The 24,612-nt window shown below is 42.2% G+C and overlaps 1 protein-coding gene across 2 annotated transcripts in view; it reads right to left on the bottom strand.

Moving 5' to 3' along the window:
* The window catches only part of ATP13A3 (ATPase 13A3), a 55,507-nt gene extending 34,072 nt beyond the window's left edge, over positions 1-21,435 (bottom strand). For both annotated transcript variants that reach the window (XM_082767655.1, XM_082767656.1), the window contains exons 1-4: positions 21,268-21,435; positions 20,666-20,715; positions 2,620-2,713; positions 166-339 (exon numbers count right to left, since the gene is read on the bottom strand). In XM_082767655.1, the coding sequence (XP_082623781.1) occupies positions 166-339; positions 2,620-2,670 (225 nt within the window). In that variant the 5' untranslated portion in view covers positions 2,671-2,713; positions 20,666-20,715; positions 21,268-21,435. The remainder of the gene's footprint in view (positions 1-165; positions 340-2,619; positions 2,714-20,665; positions 20,716-21,267) is intronic.
* Between the last annotated feature and the right edge of the window lie 3,177 nt (positions 21,436-24,612).

Raw genomic sequence — 24,612 nt, 5'->3', positions numbered from 1 at the left:
GTTCTGCATTTCTATAAAACATAATAAAAACAAAATCCTATCAAAAAACTATAAAGTAAAATCACATCTACCTGGCAGCCAAGAATCTGTACAATTTTGCACGCAGCAAGAGACATGAAACAACTCCCAACTTGCAGAAGCACACCCCCCTATCTATAGGCTTACGGTTGTTCTCAGCAGAACCACTTCACAGTCTTTAAGCGTTGTCCTTCTGCACGTTGCTTTCACACGCCACTCAGGCATCCAGTAGAGGAGGAGGAGAAGAAAGCCACCAGAACAGATCACTCCTACAGTAACTAGCACCAACTTCCATCGACATAGCTCATAACCATAGATCTCCTGTATAGAAACAGAGAAACAAATAACAAGCAATGAGCCTGGAGCAGAGAAGATAGGGGACCTCACCAATGTATACAAGTAACCAAAGGGAGAGTGTCAGGAGGACGGGGCCAGGACCTTTTCAGTGGTGCATATCAACAGGATAAGAGGCACATGCACAAATGCAGCAAGTTCCATCTGAATACGAGGAAAAACTTCTTTATTGTAAGGATGACAGAGTGCTAGCAGAGGCTGCACAGAGAGGTCATGAAGTCCCTATCCCTGGAGATGTTCAAAAGCCACTTGTGCATGATCCTGTGCAGCGCACTCCAGGTGACCCTGGCAGGAGGTCAGACTAGATTATCTCCAAAGGTCGCTTCCAACTCAGCCAGTGTGTGTGTGCACATGACTCAATCTTGATTGCTCCGGCTTGGGAAGCCAACATTAATTTTTCATAAAATGCAATATTAAAGGGAACCAGATTTTAAAACGTTTTTTTCCTTTTCCTCTTCTGAAGAAGGAGAAGATTTTTTAAACCATACTACATGATGGGGAGGTAACAAAAAGGACTGGTTGGCTCAGTCAGAAATACAAAAATCAGTAAAAGCCTTGCAAATGGAGAACATACACACTGTTTAAAACACTTCATTATAGGACCCGTCTCCTTTCTGGACTGCTCCACAAAGACTTAGCCTGTAACACAACTCACCCTAAGTCTCAGAGAATGATCATGTTTTTGGCCATGGCCAGCACACTACACAAGCAAGTTAAGCATTTAAGAAAGAAAAAAAAAAAAAAAGCAAGCACATTTGGTTTTTCTCAAGTGTAGGTTTTAGCAGATTAGCATTTGATTAGCTAACATACAGTTTTGGATTACTGGTGTGAACAGATTTTCATAATACTTTCTAAAAAGCTATGTAAAAATTGTAAACTTGTACATTTGTAAAATATTACTTCGTAGTAAAGGAATTGGATCATTTTGTCTGCTATTTAACAAGAAGTGCTATTGTGAAACATTAAGAGACCACAAGCAGCACTATCCAAGGTTATGTACCTTGCACCAGCTGGAAAAATCCTCTTCTCCTATTAAAAAACCCACAGAGTATTAAGTGTGCCTTGGTCAAAGGCATGTACCAACTTAACCTGATGACAGCTGGGAACAGAACATAATTCAGTGGCTTACTAGATGCCGTGCTGCATTCCTGAGTTTCGCATTACATCACTAGATTATATTTCCTGCTGCAAAATGGCACTGAAGTTCCCATTGAGTCCCAACTGCATTGTTCATATTAACACCAACTTTTTGCATACTTTTGAGAATTTTCATTAAACAATATTATGTTTACTAAGAAAAGGCTTTTCAACATGTTTGCCTTGTAGCCTTCTCAGCTTACAAAAAAAAGAGACCAAACCCATTATTCCCTGATATCCCCAAAACACCGGGGGCAATATTAAATTCTTACCATGAAAAACATGGAGGTGAAAGATAAAGGGAGAGATTAATGCTTCTTTTGGGACAAAACAAAGTTATTCCCTCCAAAAAGCATTTATTTTAATGATCAAGCCATAAGCAGTGCAATTTGACTTTCTGATGTCAGGTGCCTTTACCTACTCTGTCTGAGAGGTGCTGTAATGAACAACTTTTCCTAGCAGTGTACATGAAGAAAGAACACGGAATTCAACTTGCAGGAATTCATCTTTTTAAAAACAAAAATCCCTATATAGCCCGAGTATTTTCTGCTGTCTGTAGAAAGGATTAGAAATTCAAAGTTCAGCTGGTGCTATATTTGTCAAATCTAATTGCTGCATCTTTCAGGAAGAACAGTAAGAAATACCTTTGCTCCATCAGGAAGCAAAGTTTAAATGCTACCAAACACCCATAAAACTGCTCTGTGTTTTAGGGAGTGGGGTCTCACCTGAATAAACATGAATATGCAAGAGTAAGCAGAACTAGATTACGGATAATTAATTTGTTTTTAACAACAAGAAAAAAGCTCCAGTGTTTGGAGAAAGAATACCTTGTTCCACCTCCATTTTCCTTTAAAAACTGCTAAACACCATTATCTGTTATCTGTTGTATTGCTGACCTAAGCACAGCCAAGCCAGCACCTTTGCAAAGGCTTTCAGCAAAAACATTCCTTATCCCGAGACTAGATTTCATAATACCTGAAAAGATTACAAGTACAAAACTGTTGTTTTAAATTGAGTCTGTATGCTTCCTGATGGAATATGCCCCATCTAGACAAAATCATAAAAATGTGTTTCATTCACTATATAAAAATAGAGTACAGAATTAATTACCATCTCATCCTCCTCTGCTTTATTGACAAATTTCTTTTCTTCTTTCTCCATCTTTAGTATGATATGGAACTTCGCAACTGGAGATATGGAAGACCTTTAAAAACAAAATAATTAAAAATTGAAGCAACATTACTGATTCTATACCTAAGTATTAGGATGATTAGAGTTTTTTTTTCCTTGAAGTACATACACATAAAACACACTGACAATATATGAATATAGATCTTGAATTTGTATTGTACTAGTTTCCAGAAGTAATGACCCAAAGAGCTCCAGTAAAATATTAAGATTTAACACAGGATGAAGATAAGCGAAATATTGCAGAAATGGCCAGCTTTGAAAGAGAGAAAAGTGCTTGTACTGATTTACCTTGCTACATTCTACATACAACAAAGAGGTTTTTTTCCATACATTCTACAAGCTTCACAATGGAAATGTAAACTAAATGTGTTACAAAAAGCTTAAAAATAGGTGAAGATTACACACTCCTTCCATTCTATGCTGTAATAGCTTCAAATCAGATGCTTTCAGAAGCCAGGCTATCCTCAAGGAAAGGTGTTGTAGCCCTAAGATGTGCATTTCTCATTGAAGCAGAAAACTGGTATGTGTTAAAAAAGCAGAAAATAAAGACAATGCTAGAAAGATCACATGGTCTTTACGTTCCCAGCATAATATCTCTAAATCAAGACATGCTTAATGGTTAATTAGTCTTTTGCCTGTTTTCCAGTTCTTTTACTATTGTTTTGAGCAACCTGATCTAGAGGAAGGTGCCCTGCCCATAGCAGGGGAGTTGTTACTAGATGATCTGTGAAGTCCCTTCCAATCCAAACCACTCTGTGATTCTGTAATTTATAAATTTGCTTCTTACAGTAAATTCCTTACAATTGCAAATCTTGACAGGTGCTTTGAGGATAGAGTATAAACACACATTTCACGAACACAGAAAAGCAAGAGAGAATATCAAGATGTCTATGTGATGAACCTATTGCAAACAAATCCCTGCTCCAACAGGGTAGGACTACAGACAAAAGGCTACCACATACTACAAGGCTCACCAGAATTTTCAGCATCACAAAGAAAATTAAAGCTGCTAAGTCCAAAAGATAAATTTCAGAAATTAAAACTGCACCTAATTTTTATTTGGGCACCCTTGTCCTCATTAACTACATATGATTTATAATTCATGAGCCCGTACCTCATTTCCACAGGACCACCTACCATAGTTAAAGACACTGAGTAGCCAGTACTTACCTGCCAAAGTATGGATAGGTTAAGCATGATTCTTGGCATCGACACTATAACCCTAATTTAATTTACTGTACACATATTAGTTTCTCTAGATACAGCCCTTTTTACCATAGCACATAAATACTCCTCAAGCATTAAGGATGCATTTTCACAGCACAGCAAGTATCAAGGTTATTGTAATTGTCATTTTTCAGACAAAAGGTGATCCCCCCAAAAAAAAAAAAATAAGGTGAAAGCCATCTGCTTAGCTTCATCTCAGCTGCCCATTGAAAGCTCGGAGACAACTGTTCAGATACTTAACATTAAGTAGCATTATGATAAAAACACAACTATTACCAGGTTCCTTGCTATCATTAAGTCCTTGACATTTTCACTCCTCTCAAAGCCAGCCCCTGGACTGAGGCAGTTCACTTCAACACCAAGCTCAAGAAGTCCTTGCAATCCACTCCCACATCCAACATCATCACATCCTTGCATAATTTGAGACCTGCTGCCATCTTTCTAAGCCAACAAATGAAGGAGGAATCCAACAATGGTTTGCTGCCCAAATTCAGATCTCTGTAATCCGTTCCCACCTCTGACCAAAGCTCTAGTGGAAGGAACACACACACAAAGCTGAAAGCTGGACCACAACACGGGGCTCTTTTACAGGTGAGAAACTCAGCACTTCACTTTGTTTGGTGAAGCTTTTTATTTTTCCTGTATCACAGGAGGCTGATTTGATAACAACTGTCCCCCCTTTGATAGAAAGCCCAGCTTGCACTTCCATCATTAAGCTGAAAATTTTCTACTACTGTCCAATACTGAACTATCTTTCTCCTTCTGTCCTTTCTGGACTATCTTTCTCCTTCCAAATTAATTTGGAAATTGAGACAAAAGATATGCATTACTGATACTTCCTCAACTACTATGTATGTCACACAAGTTCTAAAACACATTTTTGGCTAAATTGCTATTTTTATTCACTAAGAAGTTTTATCAGCTGGGGAAAAATATTTACAGAAGTCAGTTAATGAAGTCTGTCTTAAACCTATACAGGATTGCTACAAACCTTATGAGAACATTTTTTGTATTGTAATGTTTTGTAATTAGTAAGTCAAAATTTTTATGTGCGCTACACAAATCACATACTTCATGAAAAAAAAGTCAAGTACCCAGAAAAAGTCATGTATTTACCAAACAATGCTTGTAAGAGACTTCACAGTGCCATGGAGAATTACTACATCTATCAAACTCGAAGCAGCATGCTCCTACACAGGCAGGTATTCCCCGTTACACACTGCAACATCAAACCCGTGCCTGCAGGCTCAGCCCGAGTCTCGATAAACAGACCTAGCTACAACCATGCTCGATACAGGAAAGCAAAATAAATGCTAACAGCTTGCAGACCAATAAACTTAAACAGAGTTCCTTCCCTCCAGCCAATGCATCAGGACAGGCAGCACCGCGGGCACAAAGAGGACTGCTGGAGTTCAGGGCCATCCCACAACAAGAAAGGAGCGTCAGGCTGTGAGTCCAAAGAAGCACGAGGGGAAATCTCAGCACTTAGACCGACAGCAGCAATTCCTGTGTTTTAATGAGTTCTTCGAACAGCTGGGTAGAATCGCACAGGCAATACACAAGGATCATTAGGAAAGGCTATTTTTGACTCACGTCATTAGCTCTACCTGCATTGTTTTATACAAACTCACCTTCTGAGCAACGTTCAATTAAAACATGCAATCTGATAGCTCACATACTGCCCCAAGTTTCCCATGCTAAAGTGAAACACAGATCTCTAACCTTAGAAATCATTACAAGTCTCTTCTTAGCTGGTAGACCCTGAAAATCATGACTGCTCAGCAATGAAGAACAGTACACTTTCTTCTCTGATCTTATCCCTTCCAGCACATCATCAAGCCATGCTCAGCATCAGGGGTTAAATTGCTAACTACCCTGGGTTTGCTTCTCCCTAACCTCCCAAAACCTAGAGGTGACCACCACCACCACAGGGTTGCCTTCCCTGGAGTCAGAGCTCAGGCTGCTGCGTCGGACTGAAGAAAGCAGCAGCAGCATCTCACCCTGCCACTGCAGGGATCTGCATTCGATCTTCACTTCCTTCCTCCTATGGGAAATTAAGCATTTCAATACATTAAATAATTATTAATTAAAGAATTAAATGTAAGCCCTGGACTTCTCAACTTACAAGAGAGTATGCCAGCTTGCTAGTACTCAAAGCGAGGATGAACTCGACTCACAAGAAGCAGCGTGGACTCGGCAGTATTCAAATACCAAGTGCCTCTGATCCAACTCCCTAGAGCAAACACTAGAGAAACCCTCTCCCCATTTAACAAACGAGGACTAGCAACATAAAGGCAATATTCATTTTTAAAGGAGCCAAAAAACAATGCAAACAGTGAAAGTTACCATTGCTCCACTGCGCATAAGCTTGGGTAATTTTCAGTCATTGAGCTATTGTATCAGTCAGAAAAGTAGGAAGTATCAAAAAAGCCTGTCGCAGACACGTTGTTTTGCCACAGGCTACAAGAATGAAATCACTCACTTTTAGAAGAACAGATAATGTAGGTATAACGTTAACAAATGGCACAGACAGCAGCTGAACGCTGACTAAATTATAAATAATTTTAAGAGAACAAGCTTGAATCACAGGCTTAAGCAGTAAATCTGCAACTTTATTAAAACATCACATACTTCAGAGCTAAAGTAGATTACAAATAGATCACTGGAGAAATTACAGCAGTATGCAGAGCTCTAAAACCACATGTATCCCCAAAAAGCAAAGAAAACACTGAATCTTTTCCTGAACTACTGCACTGATAACTGTGTGTTGATCTACCATGATTAAACAACCAGGATACTAAGAAGTTCTACCGAAATATTTATAGGCAGTTTGCAGCAAGTGTAAAAAGGTGCAAAATAAATTCATAGCAAATAGAAAAATGTTAAGAACCGCAGTAAGTCTCAATCAAGAAACCTGAAGATTCTGCAAGTCCTAATTTCTGAGGACTACTAGCTTAGCTGAGGTCAGCTAACAGGTGGCATAATTAACAAAAGATTGCAGTTCAAATCTTATCTTCCAAGTTTGATTCAAGACATTTTCCCGGTATTCTCCCCAACATTTGTCCCAAGTCTGTAATCCTTAATCTAATTCAGCTTCAGTACACATCACTGCCATCAGTTGATTCTTCCAGTTTTTCATTTCAACTGGAAAAATCATAATGGCAAAAGAAAAATGTCAAGGGCTGGAAAGACTATAGCTACAAAAACAGAAACTTGATTCCTCCTGCAGTTACTGGATAATTTAAAGTAAGTTGCATAGATGAAAATAATTTTTTGACAGCTCAAGACATAAAATCCATGTATGTATATGCATAAAAAATAAGAAGTTTATATATTATACTGTGTAATCATTTATTTGTCTATTTAAAATACACAATTAACTGAATGTACAAATTTGTATCTTAAATATTCCCTATTTTATTGTTTTCAGCTATCTGTAAAAACCCTGAGATAACTCAAAGTTTCTCTTACCCCCAAGCAGTCTAGCAGCCGTCCTCTGCACTTGCTTTTGTCATCATGAGTTGTGAGGCCGCTCTTAATAACTCAGACCCTATCTACAAGGGAAGTCCTGACAAATGAACTATTTTGTCTAAAATCTAAAAAAAGTCTCCAAGGGCCTTTCAAACTGTTATCAAAAGATTAACATATCAAAGAAAATTTGGCACTGCTTGGAATGTGCTTTTTTTTTTTTTTTTCCTCTGCTGTGCACGAACAATTGCAATACTGTAATTGGGCTCGGATGGAGGCTGTGCTTCCAGGCATCAGCCTGCCGGTACAGCTCATTCTATTCAAGCCACAAATGCCTCCCAAGGATCCTACAGACAGTTTCAGGTCTATGCATGAGCCCTGATATTATCTGCATAGCTCAAAGCATATGTTTCTGACCAAACCCTTCCTTGTATTTACAGCTGTCATGAGGAAAGACAACAAAATTCATTTTAAGCTGCAAATCAGTGATAAAGAAGGCAGTTGAAAAACCACACATTTTTCATTCTAAAGGTTTTAGGTTTTGTCACAGGGCATACCGATGTGGTCGCATAGATCAAACTAAAAGAGCTTTGGACATCAAGTTGTGCAGAGCTAGAACAGGTAACTCAGTCACTGCCTCACCACTGCAGAAATTTACTTTTCTGTACAATGATCAAGCAACACTGCTTTGGTAAGATGATGAAGGGCAAATCCAGAGATATTGCAAAACAGACAGGAAAAGCTAGAGACGGGCATGAAACAGGCTAAATTTTAAAAACAAGTATGGGCAGAGATTAATACAAGTTGATCTTCCTCAGCACCCTACATAATCACTGTCACTAAATAAACACCTAAATTTCTACAGGAAAGAATTAAGACCAAGAAAATCAATTGGCTCATCGAGAAAAAGATCATAAAATATAGCTCAAACACAAATCATGTTTCTGAAACCTAATCTAGTGTCTTAATAAGCAACCCATCTGGCTTTGCTGGGTCCAAAAAGGATCCGTTCTGGTATCTTCAGGGGTTACTGAGACACTAAAGATTCCTTTCCAGAACTTACTAACACCAAATATATCCTCCATTAAGAGGAACTTCACAGCTCTGGAGTTGAAAATTAAGTTTCTAAATGACCTGATTTCATCACAGGTCTTTCAAATATCTAAATTAAAAAATATATATATCACGAGCAGTCCTCCTTAACTATAAATACTGCCTGTTGCATAGCAGACATCTTATTCAGCTGTACCCTGACTAGCTGTCAAAACACAGAAAATCCCTGTTTTGTTCTGAAAATAGAAAGCCAAACATTATTTCAGTCACTCAGAAATCAATCGTTTCTCCTGTTTACAGACGTGCTCCCAATCCTTTATCTCAAGAAGGAATCAACCTACCGAGGTAGCAGACCTTACAAAGGCAACGTTTATTACCAGGTTTTATTCTTGTTCCAGAAGTATGTGATCCCCACACATCTAGAGCAGTTACCAAACTGAGTGCAGTTTTCCATGCATTATGGTAAAGGCTTTCAGCGTGCCATACAATGAACCTACAAGTTGTAAGCAACTGCTTTACACGTACAAAACACCAGCTGATGTTCAATCTCTGCCACAAAGGCAGCAGTGAAATGCAAAACTGAAGAAATACTCAAACTACAACTGGCCAGGAAAAGGTGGTTATCTGAGAACACATTAGATTTCAAATATGTTCCATTGCTCTGGAAAGATGAGAATGCAGCCTGGGTCGTGGCTGTCCATTAGCAGAAGAGAATGGCAGTACTTTTTACAAAGCAATTACCAGAAGAAAAGCACTGACCTTCCACAGAAGTCAGCTTTTCAGATGTGGATCAGGTGCTGCATGGGCACACTTGGCACATCCAAGGTGATGGTGCTTTCGAAGACTGCTCTTGATGTGTACCTCAAGCCTAATGCCAAAAGTTGCTCTGAATGAGTTTATTTCATAATTTGAATCTCGTAAGATGCTTATATGCATCTCTCTTATCCAACCACAAGCAATACAAAACAATTAAAACGTTCCTTCAAAATTATTCTAGAGAGATCAGGAATGTCTAGGAAAAAAAAATCTGCACAAATTTAACCTGATGTCAGAACTGCTATCAGCAGACAGGAAAGAAGTTCTAGGTACAGTTTAAAAGACCACAATCTAGAAAAAGCACGCTTATAAATGGGGCCATAAAAATAGTAGGAAAAGTCTTATCAGCTATTACTACTCAAGTCCGCAGCTCCTGCCCTTGCAAATTGCCAGTGAGTGCCACAAACAATACCTGAGCTGAGTCTGAAGCCCTGAGTTCATTCAAAATGTGCTGTACCAATAAATAAATGAACGAGCAAACAAGGTTAAGTTGTAAAAAAGAGAAAAAACAAATGATTTAGGAGCACACTCTTCTGAAACTGTATCACATAACACATTGCACACTAAAATAAATCACTGAAAAAAACAAAAGTGGAATAGAACATTTCAAGCCTTCAAGAGCCAAAACCAAAGTTTCAGCCCACGGTGTCTTGGAAAACAGTCCCATATTTACATTCTAGTCATCCTCTTTCACATAAAAGGTCTTATTTTAGTATACGCGAAAATAACGTCGTCCTTCCCAAATTTCTCCGCTGGCTGCTTTTGAAAACATTGGCAGAATCTGCAACCCCTGAAAATGAGCGAAGGACTGTTTTTAAACAGACTTGGAATTACAAATGCTCAAAGGCTACAGGAATGCCCTGCTAAAATCCACATTAAGACATTTTGTCTCTAAACAGCGTGTCACCAGGATTTTATCTGTCCTTCACTCATCGACCAAGGCATCTCCTCAAAGGAAAGCTTCCAAAGCTCCAGCTTACAGCTTCTCAGTTTCTAAGGAACTTCCAAACACATCTGTGCCCGCACTAGGCATTTCTGCACCTCTCACGTTCACTGCTATGGCCCCCTCAACTGTGACTTCTTCCACCTCATTTCTGTGACCAGAGGCACACCTGTGACAGAAGGGATCATGCGACACCCCTGGCTAGGAGGGATCCACATCTGAGCTGCAGCAGCAGGCTGAAGACTTCTTGCACCACCTGGCAAGCACGACACCGTGCACACACAAAGTCTTGTCTTTGCCTGCCCCTGGAACACAAAGCCACGTCACTCAGAGATCATTTCCAAACTGAAACAAATCACACGCTGCATACCTGTTGCACAATTTAGCCTAAATCCTAGGGATATTTGTTTTTATGACCGTAGAAAACAAAGCTTACCACATTTTACTTCAACATACACTATTACGACCTTAACTGTGTTAACTTAAAATAATACTAAAAGACTAACAAGTTTAACATTAATGTTTATTGCTAGTTTGCAACCCAAATTACAAAAATAAGAGATACTCTCCTTGAAGGGCACCTTCAATCTGAGAAACACCTTACACGAAGGGAAGCTGTTGCCATTTACAGTACTCCTGTAGCTTGTGGCTGCACCCCTAATTATAAAATTAACCACATAACATACCATAAACGCTTGGATACGACATACAGGCTGAAAGAACTATAGAAGATCAAAAATCCTCCAGCTATATTTTGAAGGGAGCTAAGGTTATAATTTGTACTACAAACAAAGCTTAACACTTTAGTCAACTAACCCAGTTCTAACAATAAGAATGACATAATAGTTTCATGAATACATGGAAATTTTACAAGTACACGAGCTAAATTTTAACAAAGCCCTCCACTCAATACCTATTTTATCACTTCCCATCTTGGGCTTTCTGTTATAATACAGGCTTTTGTTTCTGTGTTTAGGCTTAAGGAAGACCATTGTATCCAACAATCACCAAACCAAAATTGTATTTACATTTGTAGAGTGTATTCTTTGTAAAGTATACTTTCTGCAGGCTGTAATAGCAATTGCAATGTTTACAGTAAAATCCATACGACATTAAGTAAAGATAATCCTATATCTAACAATGAACTCATATTGTAATACATCATGATAACAAAGTACTACAGCCGATACTAGACTGAAAACTTTCTAACTGGTCGTCAGATCCTTCAGATGCTTTTAATCAGATCAATTAAAAATTTTCTGCTACTGCAATAGCATATGCAAAAGTTGAAGACACGTTAGGAGAGGATTTAGGAAAACAGTCGGTCATAGCAAGGACAGCTAGTCAAGCGCTTCATCACTTAATCTTCCTGGAATCTCATTTATCTTACTTCAAGCAGCAGCTACTTACATTTATGAAAATTTTCATCTGAGAAATCAAGCACCAAAAGCCAACATTCCCCAATGCATGTTCCCACTCTCAAGCACACAAGAATAGCCCGTCCTTTTATTTTAAATTTCTGGATCCCTGACCTGGCTGCCATACAGGAAAGAAGGTCTGCACCACAGTCGAGGAATCCAATAAAGCATACATTTATTTTAGATACTGATCGTTTCTTTCCTATTTTGGAATGGAGAACACTAGACATGTGGGTCAGAATTCAGGGACTCTGACAAAGGGACAACAAAACGTTTTCTTTATTCTTGGAAGGGAAAGTTAAACTGTTTCAAACATCTTGGGTAAGGCACGGTGCCGTTACACCCAATATTAGCCTTCAATAGCTGAACACTGAAGCCCCTTCCAAGAAGGCCCTCCTTTTCCACAAGGAATGAATTTGACTCAGACCTCCTACATGTATTTCATTAAACAACCAAGACTACCATGGTTAGGTAACAGAGATGGCAAAGATGCCCCATCCCAGCACCAGGAGAACCGCAAGCATTCCAGCAGAGAATTGGGAGTCTGAAGACCCAGATGCAGCAACAATGGGTCCTTTCAAGGAAGCATTTCCCCTCAGGGGCTGTGCCAAGAGCCAAGCCTTTCCTGCGTGGCTGCCGCCTTATTGTGCGGTGCAGAGTATCTACTTCCCTGGGATGTATTTGCTTTTGTAGTATGGATGCTCAGTAAAAGGAGGCAATGACTTTTTTTTTCCCCTCTCTTCCTCTGAATTCTTGGAAAAATTTTTGAGGGTAACATCAGAACATTGGAATCAAATTTCAAGGAGACGACCAAGCAAAACCTAATTAAATTAGATGAACCTTCCCTTAAAAGTTTAGACATTTAAACTTTGTTTCTCCAGAAGCACATCTAGGTGGCATAGGTATGACTACAGGATATTTAGAGAACCAGTCACGTTCATTATAAGCAAGCAAACTGCTTCAGTGCTTTTATTTTCTTTCTAATCCTAAGTACAATTGAGTACCTCTTGCTGTTCTCTCCACTGAGCCTTCTGAACAAGACAAAGTTTTTCTTCATACTTTTCTAAGTTCATGATGTACAATTTAAGATTCCTGAGGTTCAGGTTACGTGGCTGTTAAGTGCAGTGTCTTCCAAATTCACAAAAATTACAACAAGTTATACTCCCTTCTGATTTTTCCTTAATGAAGTGAAAGTACTTCCATGCAAATAGGTTAAACTTAAGCAACTAAACCTGGGTTTTTAAAGTTTACTGAAAGTGCATTTTTATTTTCAAGTCATACTGAACTGATATAAAGCCTTAATCTTACACCACATTCACTTTAGTTAGAAATGCTTCAATGGATAGAGCTCTCCTCCTTGTGTGCAAACGCACCAATCAATAGAAATACTATGCACAACATTGCTAAAACTGTAAATATAACAATCTAAAAAATTAAAGTTGAATTATGTTCTTTGACACAACCTTTTAAGATGTCAAGCAGAACAGCTTACCTTGTTTGAATTCCAATAACCACAAGAATACTTAACAGAAAAATCTGCAAACCAGTTTCATTCAGAGACTAAACAGCTACAGAAGAGTATTTTCTCATGCCCAAGACCGTATATAACCTGACAGCTTAGTTCCTGAAAATGATTGATTTACTCACAAAAGTACCATATGAGGTAAGACGAGAAAACAGAGGGTGATGAGTTATGTTCTCTGTCCACAGACTTTAAGTTTGACAAAGGCAAGAAGAGAACAGAAGCGCGGGACTGTAACATTAAACTCAACTCTGCCATGCCTGTAATGTAAACTTTGGCCCACGTCCATCTAGCTACTATGTCCCAGTCATTCAAAGAGAGTCCTACAAACCCAGAAGAGCTTTAGTTATTTAGTGAACGGTTATCCCTCAGAGAAGGACTTCTACAATCAGTGAAATTAAATGAACTCACAAAAGCCTACTACAATACATTTCATCGCTGCCCTTAAATAACTCAGTCTAAATGGTACTCGTGTACCTCTTGGGAATGATTTCTACAACCTCAGCAGTGGGAGACATCTCCTGTAAATGGAAACAGACTGCAAAATCTGACACTTGATCTCCCTTCGATTGCTGCAATCTTCCCAGCACTGGTTCTGACAGGCAGTAAAGGTCTTCACAACTGCTGCTTCCACTAAGCAATAGCTTTGGGCCATCTTTCCATTAATATTTAACTTTTAACCTGCATAATTGCCTAAAAGTAGAAATTCTCCTTGAACAGATCACATCTGGAGCAATACTGATGTCAGCATTTCAGTCACCATTTACACATTTTCTTCCTTCCCAAACGACAAGCAGTACTAGAGATAGGTAATGCAATCTAACTGCAATATACTATACAACCTCAATTATTGGAGGCCAACCCTCAACTACATCATTGAACTTTCAGCTCCTGGCATCTATTACTGCATTAAATTTGTCCTCCAGAATATAAACTCTTGCTGCTCTTAACACCAATCACTCTGGCAGATCTAAAGGATGGAGATAGGATGCGACTGCAATTTTATTCACTGATTTGGAGGCACAGTAGTATACCAAAATGCATAGGATTAAATTCACTTTTCCATACATTCCAGTTATCTTAAGAATAAGTCACCAAAAGAGAAGGACTAGTTGGATCCTTTGTTTTGACGTGAAATCTACTGCAAGCAGTCAAAAGCAATTCTAAGAGTGCATGAGAATAACAATACTTTGGATTGCTCTGCTGGCAATTGAACTTCCTGCTTTGAAATTTATCTGTCCTCACTGAGGCTTCCTCTACTGGTGTATGTACTGAAGTACGTGTCCTTCAAAGATCTCCAAAGACAAAGGTGGACCTTCCTAGCGACGGTTAGGCACTAGGACTACAATTTCAGTCTAAAGCAGTAATTTGAAGCTACTGAGAATTCCAGAGTAACTGAAAATTTCTCAAAGCTCCACTGCACTGAAGTGACAGACACACACTCCTGTGCTGTAGAGCTTCTACCACAGAGAACCTCCCGCCAGCACGAGGGCACCTACTCCATTTGCACGTAGTGACATGAAGCACAACATCTTTCCACTGATCCGAGCAGCGTGGTCCAGCCATCAAAACATCTGCAAGGTCTAAACTCACTTGGTATGACCACAAAAGCATACATGTTGTATGATGGACAGAAAGCATCCTCTGCATTTTCGTCTCCTAGTCTCAACACACACTAAAATTGGAATCCTTTAAAGTGGGGTAAAAAATACAGCTGTAGAGAGCCTGGTCTATTCCCCAACCCAAACCAACTACGCCTGCCTTTCCCAACACATAGAGCTTGTTCTTAATGGCCACCAATAATAAATAATAGACTTCTCAAAGTACTATTTTCCTGTAGAAAAGCTAAAAGCACAATCTGTGCTTTCCCCAAGCAAATGTAATCTCATTTCAACCTGTCCCTAACAGTCTCAGAACACAGCATTTCCTTCTTATAAATTTAAAATACTTTAATTCTGTTACACCCCCCTTAGCCTCTCATCTCCTGCAAAATAACTGATTTTCTTCCATCTTTATGAAGTTGTTTCCTCAAACTCTGATCATTTGCATTTCTCTTCTCTGAACTCTTTCCAAGTGCTCCAAATTCTTGAATTTTGGCACCTGCAACAGATCCTGTGTGCACACCGAGGCTATACCAACAGTAAACAAAGCCGAGGGATTTCAGCTTTACATCTCACTGACAATACTCATGTTTAAACATCCCAGCACGATATCTGCCTTTTCTGAAAGCAGTGTGACACTGACTCATGTTCAACTTGTGATCCAGTACACCCCCAGGTCCTTTTTCTAGTATCTAACCAGTTATTCCTCACTCTGCATTTGCACAGCTGATAATTCCTGCCTAAATGCAGTAGTCTGCATTTGTCCCCATTGAATTTCATCCCATTTTTCAGATAATTTTGAACTCTCATCACATCTTCCAACACATAGTCCCTCAGAATTTAATAAGCGCGCTTAATCAGCCAGTTGACTGATGCTTTCATTAAAGGCAACTGTATCCAGGACAGAACCCTTCAACATAACCCCTTATTTCAACACTGAATCATTAATTACTGTTCTGTGAATAGAATCACCTACCCAATTTTACACTTTCCCTAAACTACTTTCCTCCAGATCATGCCTCCATTTACTTACAAGGCCATTAAGATGTGGAAAATCTTTGTCAAAAAAAAATAATCAAGACTGGCAATGCTTCTACCCACAAAGCCTTCTGCTCTGAAAAAAAAAAGATATTAGCCCTTGATGTAATTATTCTCCCACAAATCGGTCCATGCTGCTATTCTTCTACGTATCTTCCAAGAACTTGAAAATATGTTTGCTTATTTATCCCAGGTTTTTTCCATTAGTTGAGATCAAGTGAACTCTCAGACTTCCAGCTCCTCTTCTTCAGCTCTCTTCCATTCTAAGTCTCTGAAGACTCGTCCTTTGCCAGATTTTTAGTACTTGTGAGTACTTCTAGGTAATCTTTTACCATTTATTGAGCTTTTTTGTGTCATTTTAAGAATTTTACAGTAAAGCTTATCATGGTCAGCTGATGTAGAACCATTTAAGAGAATTACTCTCCAGTGCAAAATCAGAAGTATTCATGCAAGTATTAATGAGATTATCCACCTGTGTGAACCTATGTTAGAGAGGACAAGCAAATTAGGCAATGAGCACCTTAAATGTTTGCATCTTCTGCACATCTATAAGTTCTCCACTTAATCAAGATCACATTTTTCCAATCTTCCTCCTACTAAAAGTGTACTTTTACAAGAACGTTGCCGGCTTCTATGCCTCTTGCTAGTCGCTACTCCGTTTGCATTTTGGCCTTTCCAGTATGTCCCCACTGATTCTTACGATCAAATCCTAAATGTTCTTTACAGTGCAACTTACTTTCTCTTTCTACATTCAATTTTTCTTGCATTCAAAGTCAGAAAAAGCTAAAAGTCAGTCTTACTACTTTTTCTATTTCTCAAAACTCCTTCCATTTTGCTGTTGTCTCCTACCCTTTATAAGGATCACAAGCTCTGATTTCATACTGTTGTCATTTATCACCTTTCATTTTAACATCCTTTAGGTACACTAAAATCTACAGGAGTTGCCATTTTTGTTGTTTTATGTACCTTCTAAACTGGAAACACATTATAGAACTTTGATAAAGGCCAAAAAAGAAACAGAATCGGGTATTTTTGGTTTGGAGGATGGTTTATGGGTAGTAAATACCACACAAAATCCCAATCCAACTAAAGAAGCGATGGACTTGCTACAGTTTCCAGTACCTGGTGCTCTTCCAAAGAGCTGCTGTAAAATGACTAATGCAATGCCACAATTCTAATAAATCAGAACCACAAAAAGAACTCAGTTCATTTAAAGACAAAATACGTGATCCATGCAAGGAAGATGAATCCCAAGTGCAGCTATTTCTGGTAAAACAGACAGGATTATGAACACGCTGACACTGCACCACTTCAGAGCGAGCAGCTGGACTGCCCAGCCACGGACACACTGCCAAGCCCATGCACAGGGCTCCACGCAGAAGGTGCTGAAGGTTAAATTTCCTTGTTTAAATAAGAAAGAGAGCTACAACACACAGCATTTCAGATTTTTGTGTAGACCTTGTTCGTTCATAAAACCCAAGCAGGAAGAGTGGAACACCTATCCTTTGTTATTTAAGGCTGCCTTTCGGCTACCAAAGATTGAAGTCTGCAGTGTTATTTCACTCAGGAATAAAGGTGTCAGACTTGAGGCTATAATACAACTACAGTTTACTATAAACTGAACATTTGTTCTCTGCTAAGCAGATTACTTAACAAAGGAAATAGCTTTTTTATGAATGAACACTATTTTTAGCTCATTGTATAACAGTGAAAGGGAAACACTTCAGCCTTGCTGCTATTTCAAATATTTTTTAAAACATCTACTTAGGAAATTTGATTTTTGAATTAGGAATTCTTTTGTACTAACTCTATCATGATAAACATGGCCAGATTCAAGCAGCAGTCAGATCGCTGGGTTTCCTTCCCCACAGAAAGAACCCAAGATGTATTAATTGGCACACCACCATGCCTACAGGCCCACGGCAGACTTGCCCATACTATATGCCACGCTGCTGTCGTCTCCAGCCAAAAAAGTGCACACTCACTCAATTCCCCAATGCAAATTTCTAAGTAATTCAAAAGATGAGTCTAACTATGCTGAAGAAGCATTTACTTGCACTTTACACTGATACTGTTTGAAAATTGAGGAAATGAAATCTGAGGAACTCCATTTCTCTAGTTCCCAGAAGTTAAAGTTTTATAAGAATTACTTAAAGGACTTTCTTTCACAACATTCTTGAAGGAATGCAATCTCTTCCTTCCACACCAGCTACTGGCAGGCTCATACCAGACAGACACTTAACGAGGAAAGTGTTAAACAGTTCTCTCCAAACTCTGATAAGGACACTTAAGTACACCTCTCAACTCAGAAATTCTGCACACCAGAAGGACAGATTCCTATAACCAACTTTAGACAAGCTAAGTCAAAGTAATCTACTGCTGGCATTTACAGAAATAAAGCAAACAGTATCTGAAGGTTTCCAGGAAAAAAAAAAAAAAAAAGGAACAAGGGTCCAACAGTTAATATGCTTAATGAATACCTGGCTTTTCCACATCAATCCCCTGTTCTAGTACAGATTGCCTCTGTGACATGGGCAACCCACTTCGACCTGGCTTTAACAATAAAAAAGTATTTCCACAGAATGCCCCTAGAATAAATAGAACTTGGATCCATGCCACTCTAAGTCTAGGTTCTGTTGGCTACCTTATACTCCACACAAAAGACAGCGGAGACACCACCTTCTTGAGGCAAACAAGAAAAATTCTTCCGAAAAATTCATCAATACATTTTATTTTTTTTTAAAGGATTCATTAGGACCTCAGCAAAACTGTTTGCCTGATGCATCATGCCTGTCACATGGCGTGCTGGCCATGAGGAGGCCTGAAACATGAAGTTTCTCAATCTTACTCAGCCACCATGATGCAACTTCCCCCATGCTGATCCTGGCGAGGCCCTGCTCAGACTCCTCACTTCATCTTCTAGTTAGAGATGGATTAGTGCCTGCCCCAGACATCCAGCCCTCTCTGGAGGAGAAGGGCTGAATAAAAAAAAAAAAAAAAGAAGAATACAAAACAAAAAAAAGTTATTCTAGAAGGCAATTAAAAAAAAAAAAAGTGTAGGGTGAGAGCATGATAAGCTCAGTCTGGAGGGTGCTACTGAAAACACCAAGCAGAGAACCCCGAACAGCACCACTACCAGAAGGCTTTCAGGAAGCCAGCAGCTGCTGTCCAGCAGCTCTGCCGGGGACAGTCTGCAGGCTCACCGGACCTCTTTCATGGGGCTTCTTTTTCCTCCTTGTGGCATGGAGGGTCAGCTTCAGCTGAAACTGAAGTGAACATCTCACAGCTTTGTGGGACCTCAGATGGAGCAGGTATAAATGGAGAGGTCGGCAGAAGGGAGACAGGCAGCCAGAACCTCAGCAAGAGGTTCTGAAGGAGATGAAAGCTGAGCAGATACAAGCCTAGAAAGGGGTGCGCACAGCTCATCGGGCTAAATCCAAATGTAATACCCTATACGCTCATGAAGTTGGACAGAGTTCCTCTAAAAGACGGAGACAGTCAGTTACCATGGAAATTGAAGCACTTCAGGAATCCAAGCAACATCGAGTCAAAAGGCGTAACTAGTAATAGCAAGGCACAGGAGTACAATAAAAACATACCACTCGAACAGTCTAGCCTAGAAACTGCTTTTTACTTCAGCAGACACTAACCTAGACAGAAAGGGAGCCATATCAACAAGGAAAAACATGCAGCAGCAAATTACAAGCTAAATAGAAGAGTTTAACTGAGAATTAGAGATGAGATAAAGATTAGAGATATGGAAGCTGAGCAAAAGAAAGTGTAACTGGAAAGTTTGACACTGACTTGCAGCACAACATCAAGCAGCAGAAGCTGGAACTCCAGCCACTAAGAACTAGCAGATGATGGCTAGACCCCATCCACACCAGGTCAGTATCACTGCAGGTTAATGGTATGTTACATCAGTACTTGCTCTGAAAAAGCTTGAAAAAAAACACACGCTGCTCCTTCAGAGACTGATCTTGGTGACATGCCTTGCTGCAAGTTATCTGCGGCAAGGTAAGTCTTCCTGCTTTGTGCTTGGGCTGCACAGAACACTTCGGGTGGCAGAGCGTAGAGGTACAAAAAGCTGCCAAGGCAAGAGATTCATTTTCAGTCGCAGTACCAGCTTGAACAAGAACCTGGGGAAAGGCCTGCAGTGTGCCCTGAGCTGTACCACACTGCACTTGGCCTTCTGAACCACTTCTCTGTCCCTCACATCAGCACCACAACAGGAACGCTCACCCTTTTTCTGAAGCACTTCAGAAGCCGAATAATTTCGATCACATCGGCTTTCTCTAGCTGACCTAGGCGCTCACTCTGGAACATCCCAAGCTGTCAGAAGCCGCTGTTCTCATGTTCTTCCCCACAGGTGACTACACTGCTGCTAATACACAACACTGGTATTCCACTAAACCATCTTATCAGCACGTTTCTTGGAAGTCATGAGAGTTAGATCAATATTAATAAATTTTCCAATCAATCCCTGTTTCTAGGTTTACATGGTTCGTGTTCACCAAAGACTGTAACACTGCGTCCACAGTTCACTGAGAGAAAAAGCAGCGTACAAAACCAGCAGCATGGAGCCCTGCTGCCGTGCCACGTACCACGACAAACAAACATTTCCTCAGTGTACACGCAGTCAAGGTCTGCTGCTGTCACCTATGACACCGATACGTGGACACTGAGTTTAGTGGCCTGATTTGTTCCATACACTGCATTTAAATAACACCAAAGAAGCTGCTTCTCCAGAGGTTCAGAAATTCAGTGTTCTGCAATAGATAACACAATACCTTACGGAAGACAGGTTTATGTTAATAGAAGAAAAGAGCAGCAATTCTTTCAAATATGATGAGACCGATGGCAGAAAGATATAGCTAACCTGTCTGAAGAGCCAGTGTGTGGACAAATCTCATACAATGGCTGAGTCACCTACAATTAAAGCAAAAAATACAGTCAGAGGGATGAATAGGCTCAATGAAACTTAATCTTAATCGCACCAGCTGGGAAAACCGCTTACAGCTCTGGGTAGCATTTACAGCAAAGAACGTGTTCTGAAAAATTCCAGAACTGGAAAAAAATCCCAATAAGGAGAGATTAAGGGAAGATGGACAGCAGCACAGCCGGACCCACGGACAACCCATGACCGCTTTCAGATGCCAGCCACCTCGGGCTGCCGGCGGCTGCGCCACCCGTGCTGGGGCAGCCTCCGGGAGCACAGGAGCAGCCGCAGCACCTGCGGGCACAGCTCGCGAGCCGGCGCTGCAGGCGTGGAACTTCCTCCTCGTCACCTTGAGCGACCCAGAGCCGCCCTGAGGGGCTTCAAAACACACAAACGGGGGAAAACGCCTCACGGGGGGGGGGGGGGGGGGGGGCGCGGGGCCTGACTCAGCGCCGGGCCCTCCGCGCTCCCCCCGGGGCCGGGCTCCCCAGCGGGCCCCGTGCCGGTTCCGGCGCCCTCCCGCCCGCCCCCCCAGCACTCACCGGCGCCGCCTCAGCTCAGCCCCATGCCGGCGGCCGCCCGCGGGACCGGGACCGGGACCGGGTCCGGGTCCGGGCCCGGCGCTCCCCGCCCCGCCCGCGGCTGCCTCGTGAGGCGCGAGCGGGCCCCGCCGCCAGCCGGCTGCACGCGCTGAGCGGGACGGGACGGGGGGGGCCGGAAGTGACGCGCCCCGAGCCGCCGGTGTCGCCCGCCGGAAGGGAGGGGAGGGGAGGGGCCTCCGAGGGGAGGGGGAGGGAGGGAGGGAGAGGGAGGGGGAGGGGGCGGGGCTTATGGGAGGGGGCGGGGCTAGTGCTGGTGGGGGACCCGAGGGCGGGGTAGGGCTCGGAGCCACTGGGGGCAAGGTGGGGATGGGGGGCACAGAAACATTAATGTTGGGCTGGGGGGGGCACAGCATCACTGAAATGGGGCTGGGGGGGGCACAGAGCCATTACTGTTGGGCTGGGGGGCTCATACAGCCATTAAGGTTGGGCTGGGGGGGTCACAGAGCCATTAATGTTGGGTTTTGGGGGGCACAGAACCAAGAAGGTTGGGCTGGGGAGGTCACAGCATCATTAATATTGGACTGGGGGGCTCACAAAGCCATTAATGTTGGGCTGGGGGGGGCACAGAACCATTAAGGCTGGGCTGGGGGAGTCACAGCATCACGGAGGTTGGGCTGGGGGGGTCACAGAGCCATTAAGGTTGGGCTGAGGGGGCTCATAGCATCATTAAATTGGGCTTCGGGGTTACGGAACCATTAAGGTTGGGCTTGGGGGGGTCACAGCATCACAGAGGTTGGGCTGAAGGGCCTCACAGCATCATTAAATTGGCCCGGGGGGGTCACAGAACCATTCCTGTTGGGCTGGGGAGGGCTACAGCATCATTAAGTTGGGTTGGGGGGCGTCACAAAACCATTACTGTTGGACTGGAGGGCTTGCAAAGCCATTAATGTTGGGTGGGGGGGGCACAGAACCATTAAGGTTGGGCTGAGGGGGCTCATAGCATCATTAAATCGGGCTGGGGGGTCACAGAACCAATAAGGTTGGGTTGGGGGGTTCACAGCATCATTAAATTGGCCCAGGTGGGACTGAGGGGGTTAGAGAACCACTAAGGTTGGGCTCACAGAGCCATTAAGGTCACAGCATCTTTAGGGTTGGGCTGGGGGGGGGTCACAGAACCGCTGATGTTGGGCTGAGGGTCTCACAGCATCACTGAGGTGGGAACAGACCTCCAAGACCATCCCATCCCACAACCCCTGCCACCACCACCACCCACTGAACCACGTCCCTCAGGCACTGCCATGCCCACAGCAGTGCCGGTGCCATTCCCAGCATGGGCTGGAAGGCGATCCCAGCTCCCGTGGGCCTCGCTGTCAGGCTGCAGGGAGCTGCGTGGTCCTGCAGGCCCGGCACGTTCTTGTCTCCAGCTGCTAGGCCGATAGCATCTAAAACCACACTGCCACTTTCCAAATATCCGTCCCTAAAGGCATGTGTGGCTGCAAGGGTGTTGGAGAGTACTGAGGGAGAGGAGGGAAACGGCTGATGGCAAATGGCCCCGTCGGAGGTGGTCATCTGTGGGGAGAGCCCTGCAAAAGCCCACAGACACCACCTGCAGAGGGGCCCGGCAGCACATCCAGGGGACAGCCAAACCCCAGCGCTTTGGGAAACCAGCCCCAGGTCGCCCAGGTCCTGCTGGCCGGACCCCAAGAGGAGTGTGAAGGGCTGGTATCTCTCTGCTTCCACACGTGCCACCAGACACACGCCTGCCTTTAATAATCCATCCTACCCTGCTGCTGCCAGCAGCGCCTGCAGCCACCTCACGATAGGCTTATCTGCCAGCGTAGCGATGCCCGAGCAGCGTGTCTCTCCTCGCAGGCAGCCCCTTTCCGTGTCACTGCTCGCTGCGACACGCTCGACTAAAGCTCGTGTGCTCTGTTCTGGGTTCCTAGAAGCCGATGCTTAACTCTGTCAGATGTGTGTACTGCTCAGATACACCCAGCCAGCTGTGGGGCTGAGTTGACCTGCTCTTGATTACTGCCCCACCAACGTGTGCATTGTTCCAAGCGCTGTACCAGAACCATTTCTAAATGCTTCCAGCTCATCTATAAACACCGGTGTGACTTCACTAAGTACACCTCCAGGTTCATTTTCCAGGTGCATCAGTTTCTGAGGAGCACCATAAATCACTGAGGGGTCTGTAAGCCATACGAGGATCTATATTTTCACACAGTACACTTTTTTTCCAGCAGTTCTCCTTCCTTGCAGACCAAGGGAATCGGTCAGCATTGCATCTTACAGCGTGCAGCCAGAGCAGGTTCCATAGGGTAAATGACCTGAGCCCATCGCATCACCCCGGTGGCACACTCAAGGTGCTTCTCACACAGCCCCCACATGAGTCAGCCCAGCAAGGTGAGCCAACAAGAAACCTGCCAATAAAATGTGGAAAAAGGATGGTTTTCTGTTGGCTGAGAGAGTTGAGTTGGCTGAGAGTTGCAGGCGCATGACCACTATTTAAGGGAACAAGAGGAAAAGAACGGGAGAAACAAAAGAGCCCGTTTTGGCAGCCACCCAAAATTAGCTATAATACTGAACTGGTTTGACTCAAGTCAGAATGATCATCTTCCTACATTCAGCACTTCTCCTCACCAAGAAAAGTTAAAAACATTATTTCTGGAGTCAACGCATTCACAGAAAATGTTGCAGTTTAATTCTGCATTGGCTGCGTACTTCATCAACCTCCTTTATTGCTTTTGCCAAGGATTGGGGTTAGATTAGCCAAGTTTTGGTTAGCACTTACCTAGGACATGGCAGTTACTGTTTCGGGATAATGACTCAACAGTTATTTCCCCTGAATCTCTGGAAATTCAGTGACATGGTATTTGCTGAGAAATCAGTATTAAAGGTTTGATGACCTTGTTGGGCAATTTTAAAAATACTTCCGTGTGCAAGTTTTCCAGCTCTAGTTTTATGGATGGTTATTAACCAGTTCTTCATACAGCCTGGAAGAGAAAAATACTGCTGTTAGATATGGGGACACCATTCTGTTCGTTTTCCAAATGAAGAACAGAAAAGCTTATTGAATAATTTCAGTTTTTCTCACCACTGGGTGGGGATCAGTCATATTGGCCATATATATTTTCACTGAATTCCCCTAATTAATTACCCCTCTTTCCAGATCATTGATCTACCCAGTGCTATCAGCTTTCCAAATTTTCAACTATATTTAATTCATTATTATTGCCTACACCTCCCCTTTTAAGCAGGATGTTTTGTTTTATTTTAAAACCAGAAAGTCTCCTTTTGTGACATTGAAACGGTGAGGGTCTGAGTCATCTAATAACACATTTG

Source organism: Aythya marila, assembly GCF_965140915.1.
Source record: "Aythya marila genome assembly, chromosome: 9".
In the NCBI taxonomy this organism is placed as follows: Eukaryota; Metazoa; Chordata; class Aves; order Anseriformes; family Anatidae; genus Aythya; species Aythya marila.
Note: the sequence above shows the minus strand (reverse complement) of the source record. Positions and strands in the feature narration are given on the sequence as shown.